General features: G+C 31.9%; 1 protein-coding gene across 1 annotated transcript; it reads left to right on the plus strand.

Moving 5' to 3' along the window:
* Positions 1-7949: 7949 nt before the first annotated feature.
* On the plus strand, positions 7950-9718 carry LOC140837900 (transcription factor MYB60-like). The gene is given in 5 exon segments (XM_073203978.1): positions 7950-8193; positions 8322-8451; positions 8694-8736; positions 8738-9097; positions 9099-9718. Coding segments are annotated over 5 exon segments (969 nt in total). The 5' UTR covers positions 7950-8060; the 3' UTR covers positions 9402-9718.
* The last annotated feature ends 13957 nt before the right edge of the window (positions 9719-23675 follow it).

The raw sequence follows: 23675 nt of genomic DNA on the forward strand, positions 1-23675 counted from the left end.
CGGTGTAAGTCCTAAGCTGAGTGGGTTTGTACAAGGTGTTGTATAAATCAAAGTGTTCTAGTGGCTTCTACCCGAGGTGGTAGAATGGGTGACGTAGGAGCAGTTGAAGTCTCCAAACATCCATAAACATATTTTGTATGCTTAACTATTTAACAACTGTTATCAGTTTAGTTCGCACCATAACTGAACTGATACATACAAAAACCGATCTCCTTTATTTCAGTTATTCAATTTACACAAGTTAAAAGGCTTTCAAATTAACCAGCTTTCTTAACGAAAGATTATTTCTAGCATCTTCCGCTTGGTTTAAAACCAAACTCGATCTAATTCATTGGTGTTTACATTCATAGAACACGAGCTATTGAAGCTCGTGAAGAATATTGTGTTTGAAGCACCCTCGCAGGTGTTAGAACCGATCCTTTGGTTAGGTTGATGCCAATTTGCACATTGGACAATTTTTGAGCTGGCATTAGAAGGATTTCCTTTCTTTTTGACTTGGGATCGATCAAAGGTACCCATAAAGAGTAGAAGAGGTAGATATCACTCTCAGAAATTGTGATACCCTTTAACATAGAGAAAATAGGAACGCCTGGGATTGAGGCATGACCAAAGGAGTGTTGATATTCGTAATTGATTTTATTGTCTTGATTTTGGGCCTCTCCGTCCGTTTTTTTTTTTTGTCGGATAAAGCTTGATGAAGAGGAATATTCTCTCTATCATCCATAGAATCTGAAGAGAGGATCAATTTTTGTTTGATTTTCTTAGCCGGTGTCCTAGCCGTCTTGGAGACTTTTCTCTTCTTCTTGTCCTCACCTATCTCAATCTTTTATGCCAACAGCTCAGGACTTGTTGGCGTATTCTTTACTCGGTACGACTCTATTTAATTCAAGTCCAACAAATTCACTGTGTGAAGTTTCACAACATCCACCACTTTTACCTTTAATTTTTCAATACATAGTAGATAGGAACATCAAATCCCAGTGATTGACCTTCATTCTTCACCATAACTGTGATCTTGAAAAGGATGTCAGACTAGTTGACATCCAACTTGGAAGTAATGGTGCCCATGAAAAGAAGTTTCTCTGTAACCTTATAAAAACTAATGTTTTGGCCAACAACGGATTGGCCACAATATATGCCAGCAGCCTATACTCTACCTTCAGATCTTTCTTTTGGCTTGTGGGAGCAGTGAGAGGAGAGCTAGATTGTGAGAACTCCTACATCAATGAGCAGAGTTACCTTCCGGAAGATTTGATAAAATTGTAATCCCGACTATTGGCAGATCAAACATTTCTGTAAACAAATTCTGGGTAATACAGAGTGAAGTTTCTTGAACTAAGAATATGATAGATCCATGTTCCATTGTGATTGTAGAGAAAAGTTCATTCAACATTTTCTATGACTATCGTTCACTGCATCACATAAACTTTTTTGCGGTCTGAAACCTCAACCATCTTGAACATCTGAAACAAAGTTTATTACTATAGTTTTTGTGAGAAGTTTTCCATTTGATATATTAAAGGAAAGCGGCTTTAAGTTTTTATGAATGAGTGATTAGAAAAAAATGCAACAATGCCAAGAGTTTGATTATGCGAGTGATTGGAAAGAGATAAATTTGCTAAACCTGAATCATATATACAGTTCGAGGTGATAGAAATTACAATCCACATGTCTGAATGTCATTAGGGGATTTAAGATTTTGAAAAGCCAAAAAATAACTTTTAGGCTGTTCATATATCTGACTAAAAATAAATCATTTTAAAAATTAGATAGTAACCGGTAGAAAATTAAATACGCAACATAAAATAATTCAAAAATTGAACTTTTTTGAAAGCGAAAAAACAGACCATTCAAAAAAAAAATGATTGATATGTATTTGGAGGAAATAATAAGAACATATGATAATATTAAGTTTTCACAAATTTCAGCCAAAATGGTTGGAGTTGTGTACTTACTTAAGGCACTGTTATATTAGTTCAACTTTTCCCCCCTAAATTCATTCATTAATTTAAATCAAATAAGCCAAGAGTATTACGAAAGTAAGACAACTTAGAACCTGGTAACGGTTTAGTAAAGATGTCAATGACTTGATTGTCTGTTGAGATGTACTCTAGTCGGAAATCCTTCTTCAGAACATGATCTCAAATGAAATGACGTCTGATGTCAATATGTTTGGTCAGATAATGAAGAAGAGAATTGTAAGTGATTACTATGACACTTGTGTTATAAAAAAAGATTGGGGATTCAGCGAATTGAATTTCATAATCTCTAAGTTGTTGCTGAATCTAGAGTAATTGTGCACAAAAACTCCCTAAAGTTAGATACTATGCTTCAGTCATTGGTGTGACAATGAAAGTTTGCTTCTTGTTGAAAAAATCTATCAATCTGTCTCCCAATAATTAACATGAACCGATTGTGCTCTTCTGCTCATTTTGCAACATGCATAATCTACATCTGAATATACAACAAGGTTAAACTAGAGTGTTTGAAATACCAAAGACCCACACAATGAGTGCCTTTAAGATATTTAAGTATGCGTTTGGCTGCAGTGTAATGAGATTTCTTAGGATTAGCTTGAAAGCAAGCACACAAACAAACCACATGATGTCACAATTTGCATATTAGACAGTGCAAATATGCTTTTGAAACTCAACAAAGTACCCATTATCATATAAATGACTTATGCTAATCAAATTGTAAAAAAATATTTCAACTAATAACACGTCCTTTATGATTATCTTGCCATGAATAATCTTACTCTAAAAAATGGTCTAACATTGGAATAATTATCAAATATGATTCTAGGTCCTTTGTAATCAATCACTTCTGATTAGCTTTATTCCACTAGTCATGTGCCTCGAACACCCAGTGTACAAGAACAAGATAGAAGAGTGGAGGTAAAAATATTTCTCAGATCCCTGTTGACGGAATAGAGGGAATTGAACCGGTCTTTATGTGTTTTATAATATCATGTACAGGAATTTATTAATCTGGTTAATCACATTAATGAGTTTTGCAGATGTTTGCCTTTCTGTTCTAGGAAGGTTTTTGTATCCCAGTCCAGAGATAACAAAGGTAACAACTGCTCCAGTATTATTCTTTGTTTCTGTGGTTATTTGACACGGTACCTAACCAATGACAATTTTCATGTGAAGACAGAAGCCAGTCCTAGGGACAGCATCTAAGCTCGCTAAGAGGGTGATTAATGCTGATAGCATGATATCGAAAATCTTGGTCTGACAGTACGTTTTTCACCACTTGAATTCAGATTTATGGGATTAGAAAATCCTGAATGTCTGAGTTTCGGAAGGGCGCCAAAACTAGCATACAATGAAATATAAAAATGGTGTAGACTTCATTACAGGTTGGAGCATCATTTCATGTATTCATCCCTCATCTCTACAACCCCAGCAAAAAAAAAAAATCAATGTTGTTAAAAAATGTCTAATTTCTGTGTGACTTTATGTGTTGGTCGTGAAGTTCATATGATTTACTTGCTCTGTTTGTTCCAAAATTCCCTTTTACCCATTATTTTTCATTCAACTAGGTTGCCTTGAAGGTTAGTTTTAATCAAAAATGGATTTTAATTAAATCAAGTATTACACATAACTTTCTTCATATAGGTGTTTGGCATGTTTACGTGATATACAGCTATAACTGAGGTATGTATTTACCTAATCAATGCTAATAGTTGTACTGTATGTAAGGTGCAAATTTTTTCAAGCCGAAGGTTCCTTCTTAAAAAGAGGTAAGTTCTTTGTATTACAGTAATAAACTCTACCTTAACATGGATTTACAGATTTAATATTTCCATTGTTCTATCTATTTAATTTGTTTATTTATACTTCAACTTAAGCAAAATATGTACTCTGAATAAAAAAATAAGATTTGTATGAGACGTTATTTTGTATAAGACTAACCTCTCATCTCAAATCTTACTCATCTTTTCACAATAGTTTATCCAATTAAAACATGTTACCATCTTATGCCAACAACTTTCTTAAATGTATATCGATGTAATGCTGGTATATTCATGTTTTTAGTGAATCTAATATTGCATTTCTTGAATTATTGGAACTTATACATGTCGAGAGCAATATTTAAGAGTTGTTTTCTAAATATTGTCACAGATTTAAATACTATTTAGCTTCAATGTCTTCTCCTCCTAGACGAGCTACTACTCATACCAATCGCAATGACAATGAAAGGCGTCAATTAAACGCAGCGTGACGACGAGCACAAAGATAATTAATGACCCAACATCAACGACAAACAAATCTAGCTCGACGTCGGTCAAACTACCAAAGACGTATAAATAGAAGTGCACATGCTAAATATTCTAATGAATCCAATTTTGAAATGTCATATGTTATTACACATTTGAATGGCATGTTACATAAAATATGTATTTCTTCATATGTACTTAAATTTAAAAATTCACATATGATGGAGGCAGGAATCCGACAAATAATGTCCATAAATAGAAAAAACAGCAGGGTTTTTTTAATTTTTTTGTATTACAGTAATAAACTCTACCTTAGCATGGATTTACAAATTTATTATTTACATTGTTCTATCTAATTAATTTGTTTATTTATATTTCAACTTAAGCAAAACATATTATAGTGATCATGATTTAATTGTACGAAGTTAATTTTATAACTGTTTGTCTTAACTTTACATTATGCCATTATTGCTACAATTTATTCTTCTTCTTTGTCAATTCGTCTACTTACAATATTTCGGTTTTTTTGACACATAAAAGGAGTTTGCCAATTTCTACTTTATTTGTCATGTATTTACGAAATCCTTGCAGTAGTTTACATTTTATTCTGTCATATCGATTTTTTATAACACACTTTAATAGATCGTTCTATTTATTTTGTATGTTTATGTTGTACTAAGATATGATTCGATAAAATAAATATTTTCTTACTACGCTTGACCAGAGAGTGTTTAGCTTATGCAAAAATGCTTAAAGATATCTACAACTTGAATAATTTTTTCAATTTATTAACTGAATATAGAAGACGAATTTTAGGCTTTTATATTCAACAAATTCTAGTTTGATGATATTCTCATATTTTTTAGACAATTTTTTGACTATTTGTTTACTTATTTTACATTGAAGTTTATCATTATTTCACATGAAATGATATTACTGTTTCAAAACAATATTATTTTTTTATGATCAACATCTATATCATTTGAGGTAACAAATTGAGTTTGACATATTTATTTAAGCTTTGGAATCCCTTGCTTTTCATGGATCAAGTACAAAAATTTTTACTTTCATGGTATTGTAAAATCATGAAGGTTTGATATATTAGCCTCATATATTCATGAAACGCATGTGCCTCGGTGGTTAGTAATAATAAAGGTTTAAGTGGATTTTTTAAATTGAATCTACTATTGTTTCAAGTTATTTGATTTTTCTAAAAAAAAAAAGCTGTGATTTAATTTTTTCCCCCCCAAATTTCATTGATTTATGAATATCGATTCCTAGCTGTGAGCGATACAATTCTCGAGGCAAACGAATGAAATTTAACGTTTATCCTTTTCTATGTTTAACATACATAAAAATAATTTTTCAGAGAATGAAAAGAAAAAATTTAAAAACACATGATGTTGGATCAAATATTTTTAACAAAATATCGATGTAATTCAAATATTAAATTATGTATCAGAAGCATGTTTCGATCTTTTTCTTAACATGTTCAATTATCGCTCCTAAAAAATCTTTTTCATATAATTGTATCCTTTGTAACTCATGAGAATCAAACTTATTACTTTTCAACGCGAGATATTTTATATATAAAAAGTTGAGTAGATTATCAAATTGATATAAATGTGATTATGCCAACGTCGGTTAATTAATTATCATATAATGAACATAGGGTAGACCTAGCAGGGGAGAATGTATTCCCTCGATTAAAAATTTATATATTGTAAATTAATTATGGCAAAAACTTATGTGAAATGGTCTTACGAGTCGTATTTTTTTAGAGAGATTTCTTATTTGGGTCTTTAATGAAAAAATATTACTTTTTATACTAAGAATATTACTTTTTATTGTCAATATCGGTAAGGTTGACCCGTCTCACAAATAAATTCGTGAGATCATCTCACAAGAGACGTACTCATTAATGATATTGACATAAAATCATTTATTTTTACCAAATTTATGAGTTGATTGAACGAAACTTGTACTATACATACACATGGGCCTAGCTAGGTAATCAAACCAAAATGGGTGGATTTTGATGTTCAACAACCGCCATTAACTGCCATAATACACTGGTACGTAATGGAAAATTATATACAAGGTATTGACTATTTTTTTAAATTTTTTTTCCAAAAAAAAATACAAAAATTAATTTAATAAATCTTTATCTTCTATCTATCTCTTCTACTATGATTTGCAACCAATTGGGTGAAATCTTATTTAATTTTACAAAAATATCTTTTAACTCCCTGTTTTATTTTAAACTATTCTCAGATTTATCTGCGATAACATTTCATTGTTAGTTTATATACTAAGCAAAAACTTGTGTGTGACGGTTTCATATGTCGTATTTTGTGAGACGAATCTTTTATTTGGGTCATCCATGAAAAAGTATTACTTTTTATGCTAAAAGTATTATTTTTTATTGTGAATATCGGTAGGGTTGACCCATCTCACAGATAAAAATTCGTGAAACCGTCTCACAAGATACTTACTCTATTAACTATCATATATCTAAACAACATAATAATTTCTTGAATTTTCAGATATTTTATTTTGATCTAAATTGTTGTAATTATTAGTATTTTATTTTAAAAAACTATAAAATAAAAAGTATTGCACTTGTAATATATATAAATAAGATTGTTATTTAGTTTAAATAAAAATCAATATCTCTTCCCATGATCTATGGCCCAGTGTGAAATTGGTGGGGGGCCTGGCTGATAGAAGAAAGTACAAATAAATTAGCGTAGAGTGACAAAATAATTGTTACAATTACTGACGGAAACAATGAAGGCCCAAATGCACAGTTAACTTAGGCCAACACAAAAATAAATAGCTGTTGCGCCACCACGTGATTCTTGAATAGGAAAGTAATTAACTCATTAAAACCTTTTGGGGGTAGCCATATTGACCTCTTTTTTTTTTACCCCATCTGCTTCAAAATAACAAAATCATCGCCTAGGGTTCTGGACGAGATCTCGCGTTCGAAACTCTATTGTAACAAAATCATCGTATTTTCACTTGGTATGCCTTTAGACATGTAAATGAGCAGTTAGCTAAAACAAAATAGCTTGAGTTAGCTCAACATGATATATGAAGCTCGAGTACTTTTCGAGGTTGGCTCGTGACAAATTATTTTTACTTTAACATGCTAGGGAACTCAAATTATGAGTTCCGATCGACCTCATTTTCGTCGACGAGTCTGGTATGTATTAGCAAATACAACATACAAGTCATATCGTTATGGTTAGAAATAAATAGCTTCAAGGTTAGTTTTAGAATTTTTTTTTTTTTTTTTGGAGTTCCATGGAGAAATGCGCGCAATTTCAATCTTGAGTTCGAAAAATCTTATAATGATCTAGAGTCAAGTCGTTTCGCTTTATTTATTTGAGGCAAATAACGAGATATAGCCAGTTTCTAGAAATTTATAAAGCGCGTGGTGGGAGTACATAAAATTCGTATAATATACATTCAAACAATATTTGAAAATTCGAAGGATGTCTTGTAACTCTTCTGATACTAAAGTTCTTCACTAGTGTTTTAAAATAAAGAGCATTTGATCAAAATTCAGATGTTAATTAAAGATATTAAATAATTGAAAATTTGAATATATAATTTGTAATTGAGTGGGCGACTGCAATTACTCACCCCGGTGATCTACCTAGTAGCTAGCAGGCAAAGCCATGTGAATAGAAGTATATATACCATTAGCCCTTTCTATGTCACAACATAAATAGCGAGAGAACAAACGAATCACTTAGATTTTTGTCAGTGTTAGAAAGTTTCATTCACACCAGTTTTTCTCTTACCACAAAAGGTAAAGTGCCAAAAAATGGTGAGGCCTCCATGTTGTGAAAAGGCTGGAATCAAGAAAGGTCCGTGGACTCCTGAAGAAGACATTATCTTGGTGTCTTATATTCAAGAACATGGCCCTGGAAATTGGAGATCGGTGCCTACCAATACCGGTACTAACTCTTGGTCGTCACTTTCAACACGATATAAATAGCGATGAAATATCTCATCTGATTCAAAATCGTGGTGATCATGTTACTTTTTCGGGTGACGGTGAATATGTTTTCTTTGTTTTGTTAAGGTCTGTTGAGGTGCAGCAAGAGTTGCAGGCTTAGGTGGACTAATTATCTAAGACCAGGGATCAAGAGAGGGAACTTCACCCCACATGAAGAAGGGATGATAATACATCTTCAAGCTTTGTTGGGGAACAAGTAAGTTTATATATACTCGCGCGAGTGGTCTTGCTTGGTCCTGAAGTTGTTACAGCAAAAGATCTGGCTTTCAATGATCAGATATTTTTTTATGTAATCAATGTATTTGGTGGTTAAAAACTGTGTTTATGACGTGCTTTTCTCTGTGATCGAGAGATTATATATACTGATTCGTCATGTATATAACAACTTGATGGATCAACTTATATGATTTTGATCTTTCTATTTTTTGTTATGGATAGATGGGCTGCTATAGCTTCATATTTGCCTCAAAGAACAGATAACTGACATCAAGAACTATTGGAACACACACTTGAAGAAGAAGCTCAAGAAGATCCAAATGGCATCTGATCATCATAACTCCACTTCTTACAATAATCATCATTTCGTGCCGAAGAATGAATACAACAATGAAAGGGTTTTCGACAACAGCAAGCCTCGGTATAACTCTAGCCTCATCACAAGTGATCCGAATTCTTCGGTGTATGCCTCGAGTGCTGAAAACATATCAAGACTCTTGGAAGGTTGGATGAGAACATCCCCCTTCCAACCCAATAGCCACGACAAAACTTATCGTGATATTTCAGCAGAATGCGACACTGCTGCTGCTGCTGCTGCTTATGTTCCTGCATCGATTCAGTGTTACAAAGCCTGAAATTGAGAATGATGAAGGGATTAATGGGATGATTAATCATAGCGATGAATTGCAATGTATTCTGTCCTATAATCACAATTTGAACATCATGGCATGTGAAAAATCAGTTTCTTGTGATTCTAGCCACAAGGGTTCTGAAAACAGTGGATTGATCGATCAAGAAAAGCTTCATTTCATGCACGAGGAGAAGCCGAAGACCGAAACCAATCCTCCATTATCGTTTCTTGAGAAATGGTTGCTGGAAGAAAGCTGTACTCAAGTTGAAGGAGTTTTGGAGTTGCCATCAATTTTCTAGGGAGAACACACACACAAAAAAAAAGAAAAGAAAAGAAAAAGCAACAACTCTGATTCGTGTGTTTCTAAATTTGAGTTACTGCATGTTGATCTCTTTTACTGAATTAGTCGCAGCAAAGTATATGGAAGGATCTTGATAAGATCTTTCAGAAGCTAATTATTTTCTGCTAGGGTTCCAAACAAGTTGGATCTCTGAGCTTTTGCTTGTTTTTTTGTTTTGTTTTTTATTTCACAAGTTTCTATTTCATCTTTCTTTTCTAACAATTGTAACTTGGTGAGACATGGTTTCCTAGTGAACTTTTTATTTTCTTTCACTAATCTATTTTCTTATATCAATTAATACGTAAGGAATTTGGAAATCATCTTTTTTTTATAATTGAAAATCACTAATTAAAAAATATGCTGATTTTTTGTGTGTAAAACCACATTGCTACCTTTTAAAATGTCTCACATGCATTGTACATCATTAATATTACAAAACGTGAAATGATTTCACAGGTCAATTTTGTGAGACATATATTCTATTTGAGTTTTTATAAAAAAAAAATATTACTTTTATACCAAATTATTATATTTTATTATAAATATGAACAAAGTTGAAACATCTCACGAATAAAAATATGTCTATTATGAACAATTTTGTTTCTCCCAAAGTATCGCATCGTCCATCATTTTCATTTATTGTTAAATGTAGATAAGTGTGTGAATAGTTGACTTTTCCTACATCGTCTACTCTTCACAAGGGGATGAAGATGATTCAATTTTTATTATCAGTTAAAAATTAAATTTGATCATGCATACATATTTCAAAGCGTAAATTTCACACATAAACACACACACACACACATATATAATTTTGAAATGATGTCAATTTATCGTGTTCATCTCTATGTCCAACTCACACTACATATGCATGTACATCCACTATGTGAGTACAAAAATGAGCACGATTAGTCATAATAACAATATATATATATATATATATATATATATATATATATATATATATATATATATTTTCTCAGTCATGGCTATATTTTTTTTTTCTCAGTCATGGCTTGTCCAAAACATATGTCAATCTCGAATAATATTACACTTGTAAGCATATTTATTGTGGCTAGCTAGTAGAGATGCCGACCTCATATAAGAACATTTAAACTAACGGAGACATCATGTAATAAATTCGTGGCAAATGATAGGGATTTTATCAAATTGTTCAAACCCCACTGTACAAATTTATATTAAATAGATCATTTATTGCAAAAAATAATGAATAATTTTGTCTTCGGTGTAAATAAAACATTTCTTTTATAAGAAAAAAAGACAAATGTATCTTAAAAATGCCACTCACCATGGACCATCTTTAGCCAGTCCAATCATTGCTTTCTCGAAACTATTTGCCAAAAGATCATTGGATGTTCTAAAAATATGATCGTCAAATGATTGTGCTCGCTCCGATGGTCATAATATTTGCTCCAAAAATTATATTTGCAAATTGAATCTTTTCCCATCATCAATTAATCTTTCATAGCATGCCAAAAAAAAAAAAAATTTAATTTATCTGAAAGTACAAAATATACACCATATAGACTAGTTACTTTGCACACGCGATGGGTGTGTGTACAATTTTTTTTATTATTATCAATGGACTAAAGTGAAATTTTACAAATTGTGGAGGGACTAAATTGATATTTTAATGGTTGAAATAAAAAAAAAATAAAAATAAAAGTGTGTTGAAATTTAAAAAACAAAAAACAAAAGTGTAATATTAGTATCGATCATATAAGGGTACAATTGAAAAAAAAAAGTTGGTGTCCTCTCTAAGTAGTTATTATCATGTCCTCACACTTAATAATATAGTATAGATGACCAAAGAGATGAAGTCCGTTTATGTAATATATATATATATATATATATATATATATATATATATATATAGAACACATGTGTGTGCATGTGTGTGTGTGTGTCTATATATATATATCAAAAACTTATGTGAGAAAGTCTCACATAGGGGTAGAGTCACACGCTCCTTTACCCGGGCTGGTCCAATTTTTTTTTTTTAAATGTATATGTAAATTTTGTATAATTTAGAAATAATATGATATTAGCCCGGGTACATCAATTTAAAATATTAAAAGATTCTAGAGTTTAAACTTTCAGCCCGGGCAGAGCCATATTTCTGACTCCGTCACTGGTCTCACGAGTTATATTTTGTAAGACGGATATCTTATTTGGGTCATTAATGAAAAAATATTATTTTTTATACTAAGAGTATTACTTTTTATTGTGAATATCGGTAGGTTTGATCCGTCTCATAGATAAAGATTCGTGAGACGTCTCAAAAGAGACCTACTCTATATATACACACATGTGTGTAACTAAACACTCACACACATATATACCAAAGAGATCGATGAAGTCTGTTTATGTAATATATATGTAGAACATGTGTGTGTTTATATATAAATTATGAACATGTTATATAATATGTATAACATGTGTGTGTGTTGTTTATATATAACATGTGTGCGTGTTTCTGAAAAATGTAACATTTCGGCCAAGGTCCGAGAAATTAGAAGTAGGCATTTGACTTGATCGGTAGGTGATTGTGCGCGGAACCATTCAATCGCCGGAAAAAATAAATTTGTATACAAAGACGAGACACATATATTTAATTCGTCCAGATTTCGAATCTCACATGTTTAAAAAAATTGTGATTTTACTTCTTGAATAATAGTTCCTAATATTCATGGATTATGAATAAGAATGGTCCAAATGGTTGGAATAAAATTGATAAATATTTTTAGAAAAAAAAAAAAGGATGATCGATCACTTTCGATGTAATTATATTAAATCGTCTCATCGCTTTGTGTCACCTTAATTTCTGAGTTTGCAACTGATTATGAAGAAGAGAAAAATGGAAACTATGGTGAGGAAAATGTATAGATAATAGCAATGTCACGAAAGTCTTGCTGTTGAAAATTACATGTAATTTTTGTGTACATTTTCCCTTCACAAAGAGGGAATTACATGTGAATCGCTTCCTCTTTCGGCTGGTCATGGGATAAACCAAATTATGTGTTTCGAATATTAAATTAATGTTTCTAATAATATTGATAAGAAAAAATTAAACAATGTATTTTATAACCCCAAATAAAATACTCTAAAATGTGAAAATTATATTGATATAACTTGAGTTTGTTAAAAAAAATTGAAAATAATTCTTAAATATTTGTGAGTTTATGAAGTTCCGACTGCCAAGAAAATGCCTTTATTATTTTTTGTTCACTTAGAGTCGGTTTGGATGCAGAACTAGTGTTATTTATTAAGTAGTTAGGTCTTGTTTAATTTATTTCCTTTTTGAGTTCGGCATTGTTGTAATTGCGTCTGGTTCGACATCTCGTCTCAAACTTTGGAAAAAATTAGAAGCAATTTGCCCTTGGAAACAGTAGAGAACAGATTTTGAAAATAATAATAATAATAATAATAATTAAGAAGTATGATAAGTCCAAAAGTCAAATTTATTTGGATTTTAGTTTAGCTAAATCCCATTTTTACATAAATAATTTTTACCCCAAAAGTTTTTATGTTCAAATGCAAATATACTTGTCGGCTTTTTAGTATGTTAATATTGGGAAAATTTGTAAAATAACGTTAGTCAAATATTTTTTTTAATAAAATGATCATATCAAGTGCATTTCAAATAGGCTAGAGGAAATCATTTTCTTTAAAAAAAATAGTTGATCAATATTAAAAAAAAAAATACCTAATTAATATTCCAAATATTTTTTTGTTTGTTATAGATTAAGTTTACGTTTCTAAATATTTTGATCCATAAATTATAACAAAGTCCATGTCATTTCCATGGTATTTGCAAACTAAAATGATGTCATTTAATAAAAAAATCCATATTTTTATACAAATAAACCCAGTTTCAAATCGGTTCGACTGATATTTTCTTGCAATTGAACTCAGATATATAGAACTTTTACAAGATCGAGTTATCTCAAAGTTATTAATAGATTGGGAAATCATCGAAGTAATCATTCAAAAACCCTAAATTTAACCTAGAAGATTATAATAAAGTCGATAAAATTTATTGCATCCCTTTCAAAACATTATTATCAGAGCTACCTAATATAAGTCATGGGTTGGCATGCATGTGATATTAAGAATTAAGAGCCACACCCCCAATGGTTATGATCCTCATGAATTGCCCATCTTTATCAAGGAAAAAAATTACTTACTTAGGGACCACTCCAATAAAAAATATTTATAAAGGCACTAATAAAATCAAAAGTAATTAACATATATACGATAATATTAAAAACAATTTTAATGATTAAAATTACTCGTGCGTTAAAAAAAATACCATTCATAATTTTAAAGTAGGTAAAATTAATTTACATTTATATATTATTCAAGGTGAGATGGATTGTTCACGTTCCGAGTAATTGGGTAATTATATCTACATTATTTGACTATTTTATAAAATTAAATACACCTCCATCGAGTTTGTATTTTTATTTTATTTAAACCCCAGAAATGTAAAATAAATACAACATATGGGCATAAAATATAATATAAATACAAACCTAATGGAGGTTTTTATAAAAATTATTGATTTATTTGTAGCTTTTACAATACTCAATGAAGAATTGTTATTTTTCACATTAATACTCAATGAAGATATATGTAACATTCAAATATAGTTGAAATTTGACAAACCCTTAAAGGCTGTAAATTAAAGGTTAGTCTATGTTATACCGGGAGTGTTTTTTACCTTATTCCAATATCATTAGATCATGTGGATCTCTCACATTTTTAATGAAGTTGACATATATATCGATGATCCAATTACTAACATTTGACCACATCATAGAAGGTATATTTACGTAGTTAAGTGCTAACAAAAAATTATGTGTTTGATTTATCAATATTTTGGACATGTGGCATGCAAGGAAGTGATCATTTAGAAAAAGGAGGGGTGACCCCCGCTAATATATCAAACTTAAGGACAAGAAATTTAAGACGAGAACGTAGGTTTCCAATTAGTTCTATTCTACAATTTAATATTATTAATTTTATGCTTTTAATACCATGCATGTGAACTTAATTTATTTGTCATCTTTTGCAAAATAATCGGGTCATATCTTAGATTCTGCTCTCGATACAACAAAATCATTAAAGTTTTGTAAATGAATGTATAAGAAAGAAAAAGTTAAATGCTACTTATTCCTGTCCTTTTCGATTTCAGCTGCACTCAAAAATTATTCGCAAAAACTTGTGTGAGACGGTCTAACGGACCATATTTTGTGAGACATGATCTCTTATTTGGGTCATCACTGGAAAAGTATTACTTTTTATGATAAGAGTATTACTTCTTATTGTGAATATCGGTAGGCTTAAAGATTCGTGTGACCGTCTCACAAGAGACTTACTCAAAATTATTTAAAAACACTCAGAAAATAAATACTCGTTTCTATTTCTATTCAAAAAAAGTTTAGATCATCAACACATTAAAAGGGTAAAATATTTATTTGTTCCCTAAGAACCATTCTAGCTAATTTATTTATCATTTGAATTATGTGTAATTATTTAACAAGCTTCATATTTTAGTAGATCTCATCCTTTTCCCCTATGTCACTTACTTCATATATGTTTTTCTGAGATAAACTATTCCATAATTTTGATTCAGTTCATAGATTATAAATTTTTTCATTCACTTTTATCATTACTTTTTGATTTATTAGAGAACTTATTAGTTTTTTTTCATATTTGTATGACTCTAATTTAATATTATTTAATTATGTGATTGAATTTTTAATTACTAAATAGTACAGATTATTTTTAGTCAATTTAATAATTAACATATATGTAAAAAAAAATGCAACGTAGTTAATCATTTCAACCATCAAAACATACTTTTTTTGTCATCCATCTTAAATAGAAGTTTGTTTCTAATCTTATCAAAAATATAAACAAACATATTCTTATTTGTTTTTGATTTTTTTAAAAAAAATATTACTCAATTTGTTAATATATATATGTATATTCCTCTATTAAACTTAACTACTCAAGCGAAAAAAAAAAAAAGTAAAGGTGTAAGACTATTGTTAAGATTGTTTTCAGACTTATTAAAAGTCCTTCAAGATTGGGTACTACAAGAATAAATGCTTATAGTGACATTCATAAATGTCATCATATTCAATATTTAGTGACAGTTAAGTTTTAGTAACACCTCCAACAAATGTCATCTATTCCAATGTCGTCTTAAACTTCTTGAAATTTTTTAATGTCATTATAAGATGTTAATGACAATTTCATACGTATTACTAATTATTCATATAATGATAATTTTAAATGTCAGGAAACTTCATGTTTTAAATACATATACATGAAATGTTATTATAGTAATAATGACAAATTTATATGTCAGTTAAAATCATTTATAATGACAACTAAAAGTGTCATGTATGTTATTTATAGTGACAATAACAAATATGAGAATATTTGGGTTGGATAAATATAGGAGCAGGGAAAGATAGATAAAATAAATGTGGGAGCAAAAAAACATATTAGATTAGTTATCCTGACATTTTTAATTGATGTCATTTTTTATATAGAGGGAAACAATTATTTTCACTCCTCCAATATTTATCCAACCTAAATATTCCCACATTTATTTATAGTGACAAATTTTAGTTTTTTAATAATTTTTTACGATGTGGGAAAAATAGTTTCCTTCCATATAAATAATGACATCAATTAAAAATGTCAGGATAACTAATCTAATATGTTTTTTTTATTTTACACATTATTAATTTTTTAAAGTGTCATTATTAAGTATTTGTAATAACATTTAATTAAAAGTGTCTATAAAAAAATGTCACAATAGCCATTTATTGTTGTAGATCGATGAGTCTGTCCTTAATTTAAATTGATCAGTCATGTAACATTATATAAAAGTATACAAGTAACTTTAGTTGAAATATTTTGGACAAACTGATAATAAAGTACAAAAATATATTAAAGGTGTGTATGCCAAAATTGATTGCTTAAAATTAGAAAAATGAACACACTAGTTTGTTTCTGAAAGTTCGATTACCAAGGTTTTGCTCAAAGTTGTAAAACCCGGGATTCGGTTCAGTCGTGATCTTATCAGATTAATACTTTGATTATACTAGGATGGTGTAATCTTGGATATTGATATTATTATTCATAATATAAGATTTCTTTTGAGGTTATCTAAGTCGTGTAGATAATTTTATCGTGTGCAGAATTTTGAAGCTCGAAATTTATATAGTATTATTTACCGTGCAACTTTAAATTTTGGGAGGAATAAATCTATCTCCATCCAAGAATTAATCAAGGAATTTCGAAAATTATTAGATAAAGGATCTAAGATTTGAGTTGAGATTAAGATACCGGGATAAAGATCAAGTACGAGATAATAAAATCACTAGAATTCGAATTAATCAATGTATATATATATATATATATATATATATATATATATATATATGGGATGGAAGATTTGGAATTCGGTTATCACCCAAATCACGGATAGATAGATCACGATTCGAGATAAAAGATTTGAGTCAGATTTTGACTCGATATCACTCGATCCCGATAGCAGACAACCCATATAAATATGAGGGCCCTATAGCTCGAAAATTACACCATAATTCTCTCTCAAATTTCGAGACTCTCCTCTAGTGTTCTTAGGATTTTCGAGCACAGCGAAGCGCTGCCGCCGTCCAGCCGCCGGAACAGGAATTTCGAAAATTCCAGTGCAGTAAACCTTAGCCTTTCACGTTTATTTTCATCAAGTATTGAAGGTAAGTGGGCTTGTTTTAAATTATTGAATTTCGGTGCATATATTTTCGATTTTATCAAAATTCGGTCGAGTACAATTCTTCTTCTACGCCCTTCTGGTTACGATTTCTGGCATGAATAATGTTTTGACACTGTGAGAATTCAACTTGATATGGGTGGGAATCCCAACCGTACGTACCCTTACGTGGTGGGGGAGATAACCGCCATACGGCCTCGTCCCCTTAGAGGAGTAAAAATTAGGGACTGATATCAGCAAACCATTGAAAGTAGATGAATCTCAGTGTCGGGTTAATGATGCGCACGTGGTATGAATTATGTTTGCATGATGTATATTTCTAAAATGGCATGTTGTTCTTATTGTACTCGAACGGCCCCCAGTTGTAAAGACTTTGGTTTGAGAAATTATGATTAATAAACTGATTTTCGGTTTATACTATGCTACGAGGCTGGTTGTTTTTAATTGTGTGATTGTTAAACGACGCCGGTGTCAAATCCCGAGTTTCGGGGCGTGACAAAAGTTCCGTTCGAATCCAAGCAAAGTTGGGTCGAAGTTCGAAAGAGTTCTGTTCAAATTTCACCAACATTTTCATTCAAAATTTGAATATTTTCTGTAAGTGGGCTTATGCTTTTAAAATTTATGTATGTATTTGAAAATTCGATCGACATAATATATTCTTTCAATTCGATATAGGAATGCTTAGCTTTGATTCGCTTCGATATATCATTACAATTGAGAGCGTGTTACAAATTTTTCAAGACACTGCTATGATTTGCATTTGATATAGTAAAAGAACTTTTGGTATTTTATATTTGATTTGTTATGGCTCTTATGTTGTGGAATATAATAATCGTCAACATGATATCTCTTCTTAGAGTATTAACAATAAGAGAAATAAACCATGTAGATTAATACGATTAGAGCTGTCAAACGGGTTGGGTCGTCAAATACCGATCTCTGGCGGGTTGATAAATGAATTTGTTGGAAACTTAATTTTGAATCCTGACAAATTGAGCGTGAAAAGATTGAACAACTGATCAAGAAGACTGAAAGTAACTAAATGGAAGATTCGTAAACTGATAGTTGCCCGAACTGAAAATTAATGCATATATAATTCAAGGCAACTGAACTGAGCACAACTGCCAACTGAACAATCAGTTGACAATGATAAGTTAATCATATTGGCTAAAGAAGTCAATTGATCAGCTTTTCACGTAATCATTTAAGGAACATAGCTATCAGCAGACAATTGTACAAAAGCATATTGTAAAGCATAAAGGGAACGCCGCATTTCAAAAAATCTACAATATATGATTTTCAAAAGAATGTTGACATGGCTATACAACGGATATAAAGATTCAAAATGTATTTATTGTTACAGTTGGAAGCAAAACCTATAAATAGCCGAGAAGATCAGCTGAAGCAAAAAAATTAAGTTACGAAGATTGCCCAAGTTATCAAAGAATATAGTCAAGAACTCTGCTCATATTCAATCAAATTTAAAAGCTCTCAAAATCTATCGCTTAGTATCAATATTCATAGCTTTCAAGCTATGCTTTGAGCTTAAAGCACAAACACTCATTGTTATTATTCGATACTTTGGGCCCAACCATAATATGACTTTTAATGTCATTTTTTTTCATTTTGCTTTGATTTTATATTTGGCATGTTAGTATTCGAATCGTACAAATATATGTATTTTTGTTATTTGTGATGATTGATCGACCTCCATGTATTCACCATTACTCTCTCTCTCTCTCTCTCTCTCTCTCTCAAGATAAGAACAAAAAAAACAAGAGATGTTTTGGGGATGATGATTAATCTCTTTGCTTTAGTTCGATTGTATTCGCTTGTGCAACTTTTGTATTTGGTTTCACATTATTGTGTATTTGGTTTCACATTATTGTAAAGACAATGTTTACTCTTTTTATATATATAAAAGAACGGTTTGGTTGTAAATTATACTACGAGATTTATTGTTTCAATTGTTAAACAATGTCAGAAGTCCATGTGACTCACTCTCAGGGCATGGAATTTAAGTGGTATCAGAGCTCCAGGTTCATAATCTGGTTGACAAAAATTGAAATAAAATTTGAAAATTTTAGAAAGATCGGCACACCCGCGCTGTACTTGTAGCTCACCCACAATGTTGATACACTTTTTTAGCAAAACTCAGGCAGAAAGAACAGCGCATCTGTGCGGGGTCCATGAAAGTTCATACTCATGAGTAGATTGAACATCGCACACATGCTAACTTTTCAGCGCGCACACACTTGAATCGTGTAATCCCACAAGGAAAACTAGAAGTCATGGCACACCCGCGCTCGACAAAAAAAATCGTATCGGACAGAGCACATAGCACACCACTTTGCATAAGAAACTCGAAAATTGTCCCGTAAACATCATGATGTAGGATTTCCTTCTATAATTAAGTCTCCAAAATTTTCATTTTTTGAACATTTCTCAAAAATCGCGTTCAACCTATTATATTATCGAAATTTTCCATTTTTTAATAATTATCGATTATTATTTATAATGTCACTATTTTGAGGTATTCTAAGCATTTAATCTTGCTTTATTCCAGGAAATTTCAACCCCTCGCACCCGCTACAAAGCTACCATTCTAATGGGTCAGAAGGCCATTACCGATGAGGATGAATTCATTAAGAGCCTGGAGTGGGAACTCAGTGTTGAACAAGAGCTGAAAGAGGTTATATGGGGACCTTGAGACTTTAAAGATTGATAAACAGGAGTTTGAAGAACTTAGAGACCACCTTCAAATTGATGTGCAGAGTTTTTCTTATTATCTCAACTCAGAGGAAAAACAACATGAAGTAACCAAGAAGAAGACAGAGGCTTCCGAGGCCACGGTTCTTGAACTAGACAGTTTACGCCAACAAATGTTAGAGAAAGCCCAGACTAGTCAACAAGATGAGGCGGCAACCATTAAATAACTATAGAATTATGTGCATATCTTGACTAGTCATAATGCTTGCCTGTATAACTTCATCACTCAATTGGTAGAGGAGGAAGACCCTGAGGATGAACCTGAAGAGGACCTATGGAAGATGAATTCGTTTGAGATGGAGAGGTTTTAGACGACTAGATTAGACCTCTAAAATTGTACTTTTATAATAAGGATTTGCAATCCACTTTGCTTTTTATTAGCATCTTCAGAATTTGATTTTTATGCTTTCATATCTAACTTGAAATCAATAAAGTTTATTTGATCTATCCATTGATTGATTTCATATTCTAGACACCATTGATTCATGTATCTCTATCTATTATGCGAACAACTTATAAACTTGTGTGCTTATAGAAAATGGATGAAATACCTCACTGTAAGGAACACAACACGCGATATGTCAATCGCAACCGCAATAACTACAATGATAACATTGGGGATGGACATCCACCACCAACACCAGGGTTCAGCCTTAACCAAGCGGAGTTGATGGTCATAACCACTATAGTGGCAACAACATTGGTGAACCCTAACACAAATAAGCCACCACCATCTCTTCCACCTAACAGAATAAAGTACCATTATGAATTTTTTTGGAAGAATTGTGTCCCAGGTTTTAATGACAATCCTGATCCAGAAGTTGGCCAAAACTGGCTCAAGGTTATTGAGACCCAACTCCAACTACTCTAAGTTCCAGAAGGACTTAAGGTAGATGCGGTGACACCATCCTTGGAATATAAAGCAAGTAAATGTGGAAGACAGTTTCACCAGCCACGGCAGCAACTAGGCCAATCACGTGGCCACAGTTTCTAGAAATATTCTTGAAGAAATATTATCCAGTTGAGGTTCGACTACATAAGTTAACTGAGTTTGAAAAGTATACCCAAACTCCAAACATGTCTGTGGTGGAGTACACCTCGAATTTCAACAACCTCATAACATATGCCCCAACTATCATGGTGGATGGAACCACGAAGATGCATCGCTTCAAGGACGGTTTGAGTTGTATATCTGATGGAAGCGGCCATTAGAGCGGAAACTAATATCAAATGGCAAGAGTATGAGAACAATAATAGAAGATCTTTTCTGGAGAGTCTTCTCAAAACAGGAAAAAGTTTTGGCTGACAATTCAATCAAGTGGACCATCCAGAAATCCGTTCTCAACCTACCCAGAAAAGAAACCATAACCTACTTGCCACCTAAGAAAAATTGGAAAATGTCTTAGGAAGTCTGTAGCATGCTTTAACTGTGAAAATTTAGGACATCGTGTTGCTAATTGTTAGGAGATGTTAAAGAAATAGATAGGGCCAAGCACTGATGCTACCCTCAACAAGTTGAAAGATAATAATCCCATTACTAGGGTGTTTGCACGAACACAAGAGGAGGCAGATGACACAAATGATATTGTTGCAGATACAATTTTAACCAACAAATTGTATGCTTATTTATTGTTTGATTGTGGTAACACACATTCGTTTATATCTAAGAAGTTCACTAAGAATTTAGGATTTAACCTACGAAGCTTATTGAACCCTTTAGAGTAGCAAAACCTACTTGTAAGGTTTTTGAAACTCATGAGCTACATCGAGATTGTAAGATCAGTATCAATACATTTATATTCAGTGTCGAATTGATTCAACTTGTGATGGTGGATTTAGACTTCATTCTAAGAACGAATTGGTTAACCAAGAATGATGCAATATCATATTTCCGACATAAGAATGTCAAACTCTGAACTCCAAACCAAGAATAAATTGTATATCATGGCAAGACCAAGTAATGAAAATATTTCTTTCTGCTTCTCAGACCTAGAAAGACATGAATCCTGGTGAAGAATTATATCTAGCAATGGTGAACAAAGTAAAATAAGGAGTCGAGATCAAGCAAAAGGATGTTCTAGTGGTACGAGAATTTTTAAACGTCAAAAAAATTACTTGGAATGGTTCTGGACCGTGAAGTAGAATTCGAGAATAACTTGGTACCCACTGATGCATCAATATCTAAGGCACCCTACCGAATGGCTCCAGCAGAACTCAGAGAGCTAAAATAACTACTCCAATATATATTAGAAAAGAAAAAAATAGACCAAGTGTTTCTCCTTCTGGATGCCCAATCTTATTTGTAAATAATAATGATTGAATTATGAGATTGTGTGTCGATTACAGAGAATTTAATAAGATCACAATCAAGAACGAATACCCTCTTCCAATTTTATAGGATATTTTTGACCAACTTAGAGGAGCTACAGTCTTTCCAAGCTCGATCTGAGATCAGTCCATCATCAACTAATGGTCAAAGAAGAAGACATTTCATAGACAGTCTTCAAGACAAGTTATGGACATTACGGGTTCATAGTAATGTCATTTGGATTGAATAATTCTCAAGCACCCTTCATGGATCTCGTGAATATAGTATTCAAGCTATTCCTCGACAAATTTGTGGTGATATTCATCAAAGACATTCTCATGTATTCACTAAGTGAGGAGGACCCAAAAAAACATCAACATCTCACTCTCCAGACACTAAGAGAGAAAGAGTTACATGTCAAATTCAAGAATGTGAATTCTAGCTAAAGACCGTGACTTTCTTGTGTCACATAATCTCAGAAACATGAGTATCTGTATACCCAAATAAAGTGGAAGCAATCTCTGACTATCCAAGGCCAAGCACAGTGACTGAAGTCTGCAGTTTCTTAAGATTAGTTCGTTATTATGGGAAATTCGTGGAAGAATTTTCCTCCATAGATATATCTCCCACCAAGCTCAACCGAAAAAAAACTATCAAGTTCAACTAGAGTGAAGTGTGAGAAAATTTTCGAGACCTTGAGGCTTAGGATGTGTGCTCATGCAAGATGGAAGGGTAATTGGTTATTCTCCAAGGCAGTTAAAACCATATGAGAAAAGTTTTCTTACTCACGACCTAGATTTGGCTGCAGTGGTTTTTTCCTTAAAGATCTGGAAACGTTATCTTTACGGCACTAATGACTTAACGATAAGCTACCATCCGAGTGAAGCAAACAAGGTGGTTGATGCTTTGAGCCGGAAAAACATGGGCAAGTGATCATAGCCTCACTCTCTACACAATCATGCCTTCAAAAAACCGTTAGGCTGAATCAGGATGGAGATTCTACTTTGGAAAATCTTAAAGATCAATTCAAAGAAGGAATGTCACAAGTTAATCATGCATATGACAAAGGAGTCATCTGGATAAAGAGATGATTGTGTGTATCAGACATTGATAACCTTCAACAAGAAATAAATTTTGAAGCACATAGATAAAAAAAATTTGGTCCACCTTGGCAGTACAAAAAAGTATAGGGACTTAAAGAAGAATTTTTTTTGGAGAAGAATGAAAAAATGTTGCAGAATTTGTCTCTAAATTCCAAGTCTGTCAACAGGTCGAAGCTGAACATCAATGAGTGTGACGACTTCTCAAACCCCTGGAAATCTCATAATGAAAATGTAATC

The sequence above is a fragment of the Primulina eburnea genome, chromosome 8, assembly GCF_022965805.1.
Source record: "Primulina eburnea isolate SZY01 chromosome 8, ASM2296580v1, whole genome shotgun sequence".
NCBI classification, from domain to species: domain Eukaryota; kingdom Viridiplantae; phylum Streptophyta; class Magnoliopsida; order Lamiales; family Gesneriaceae; genus Primulina; species Primulina eburnea.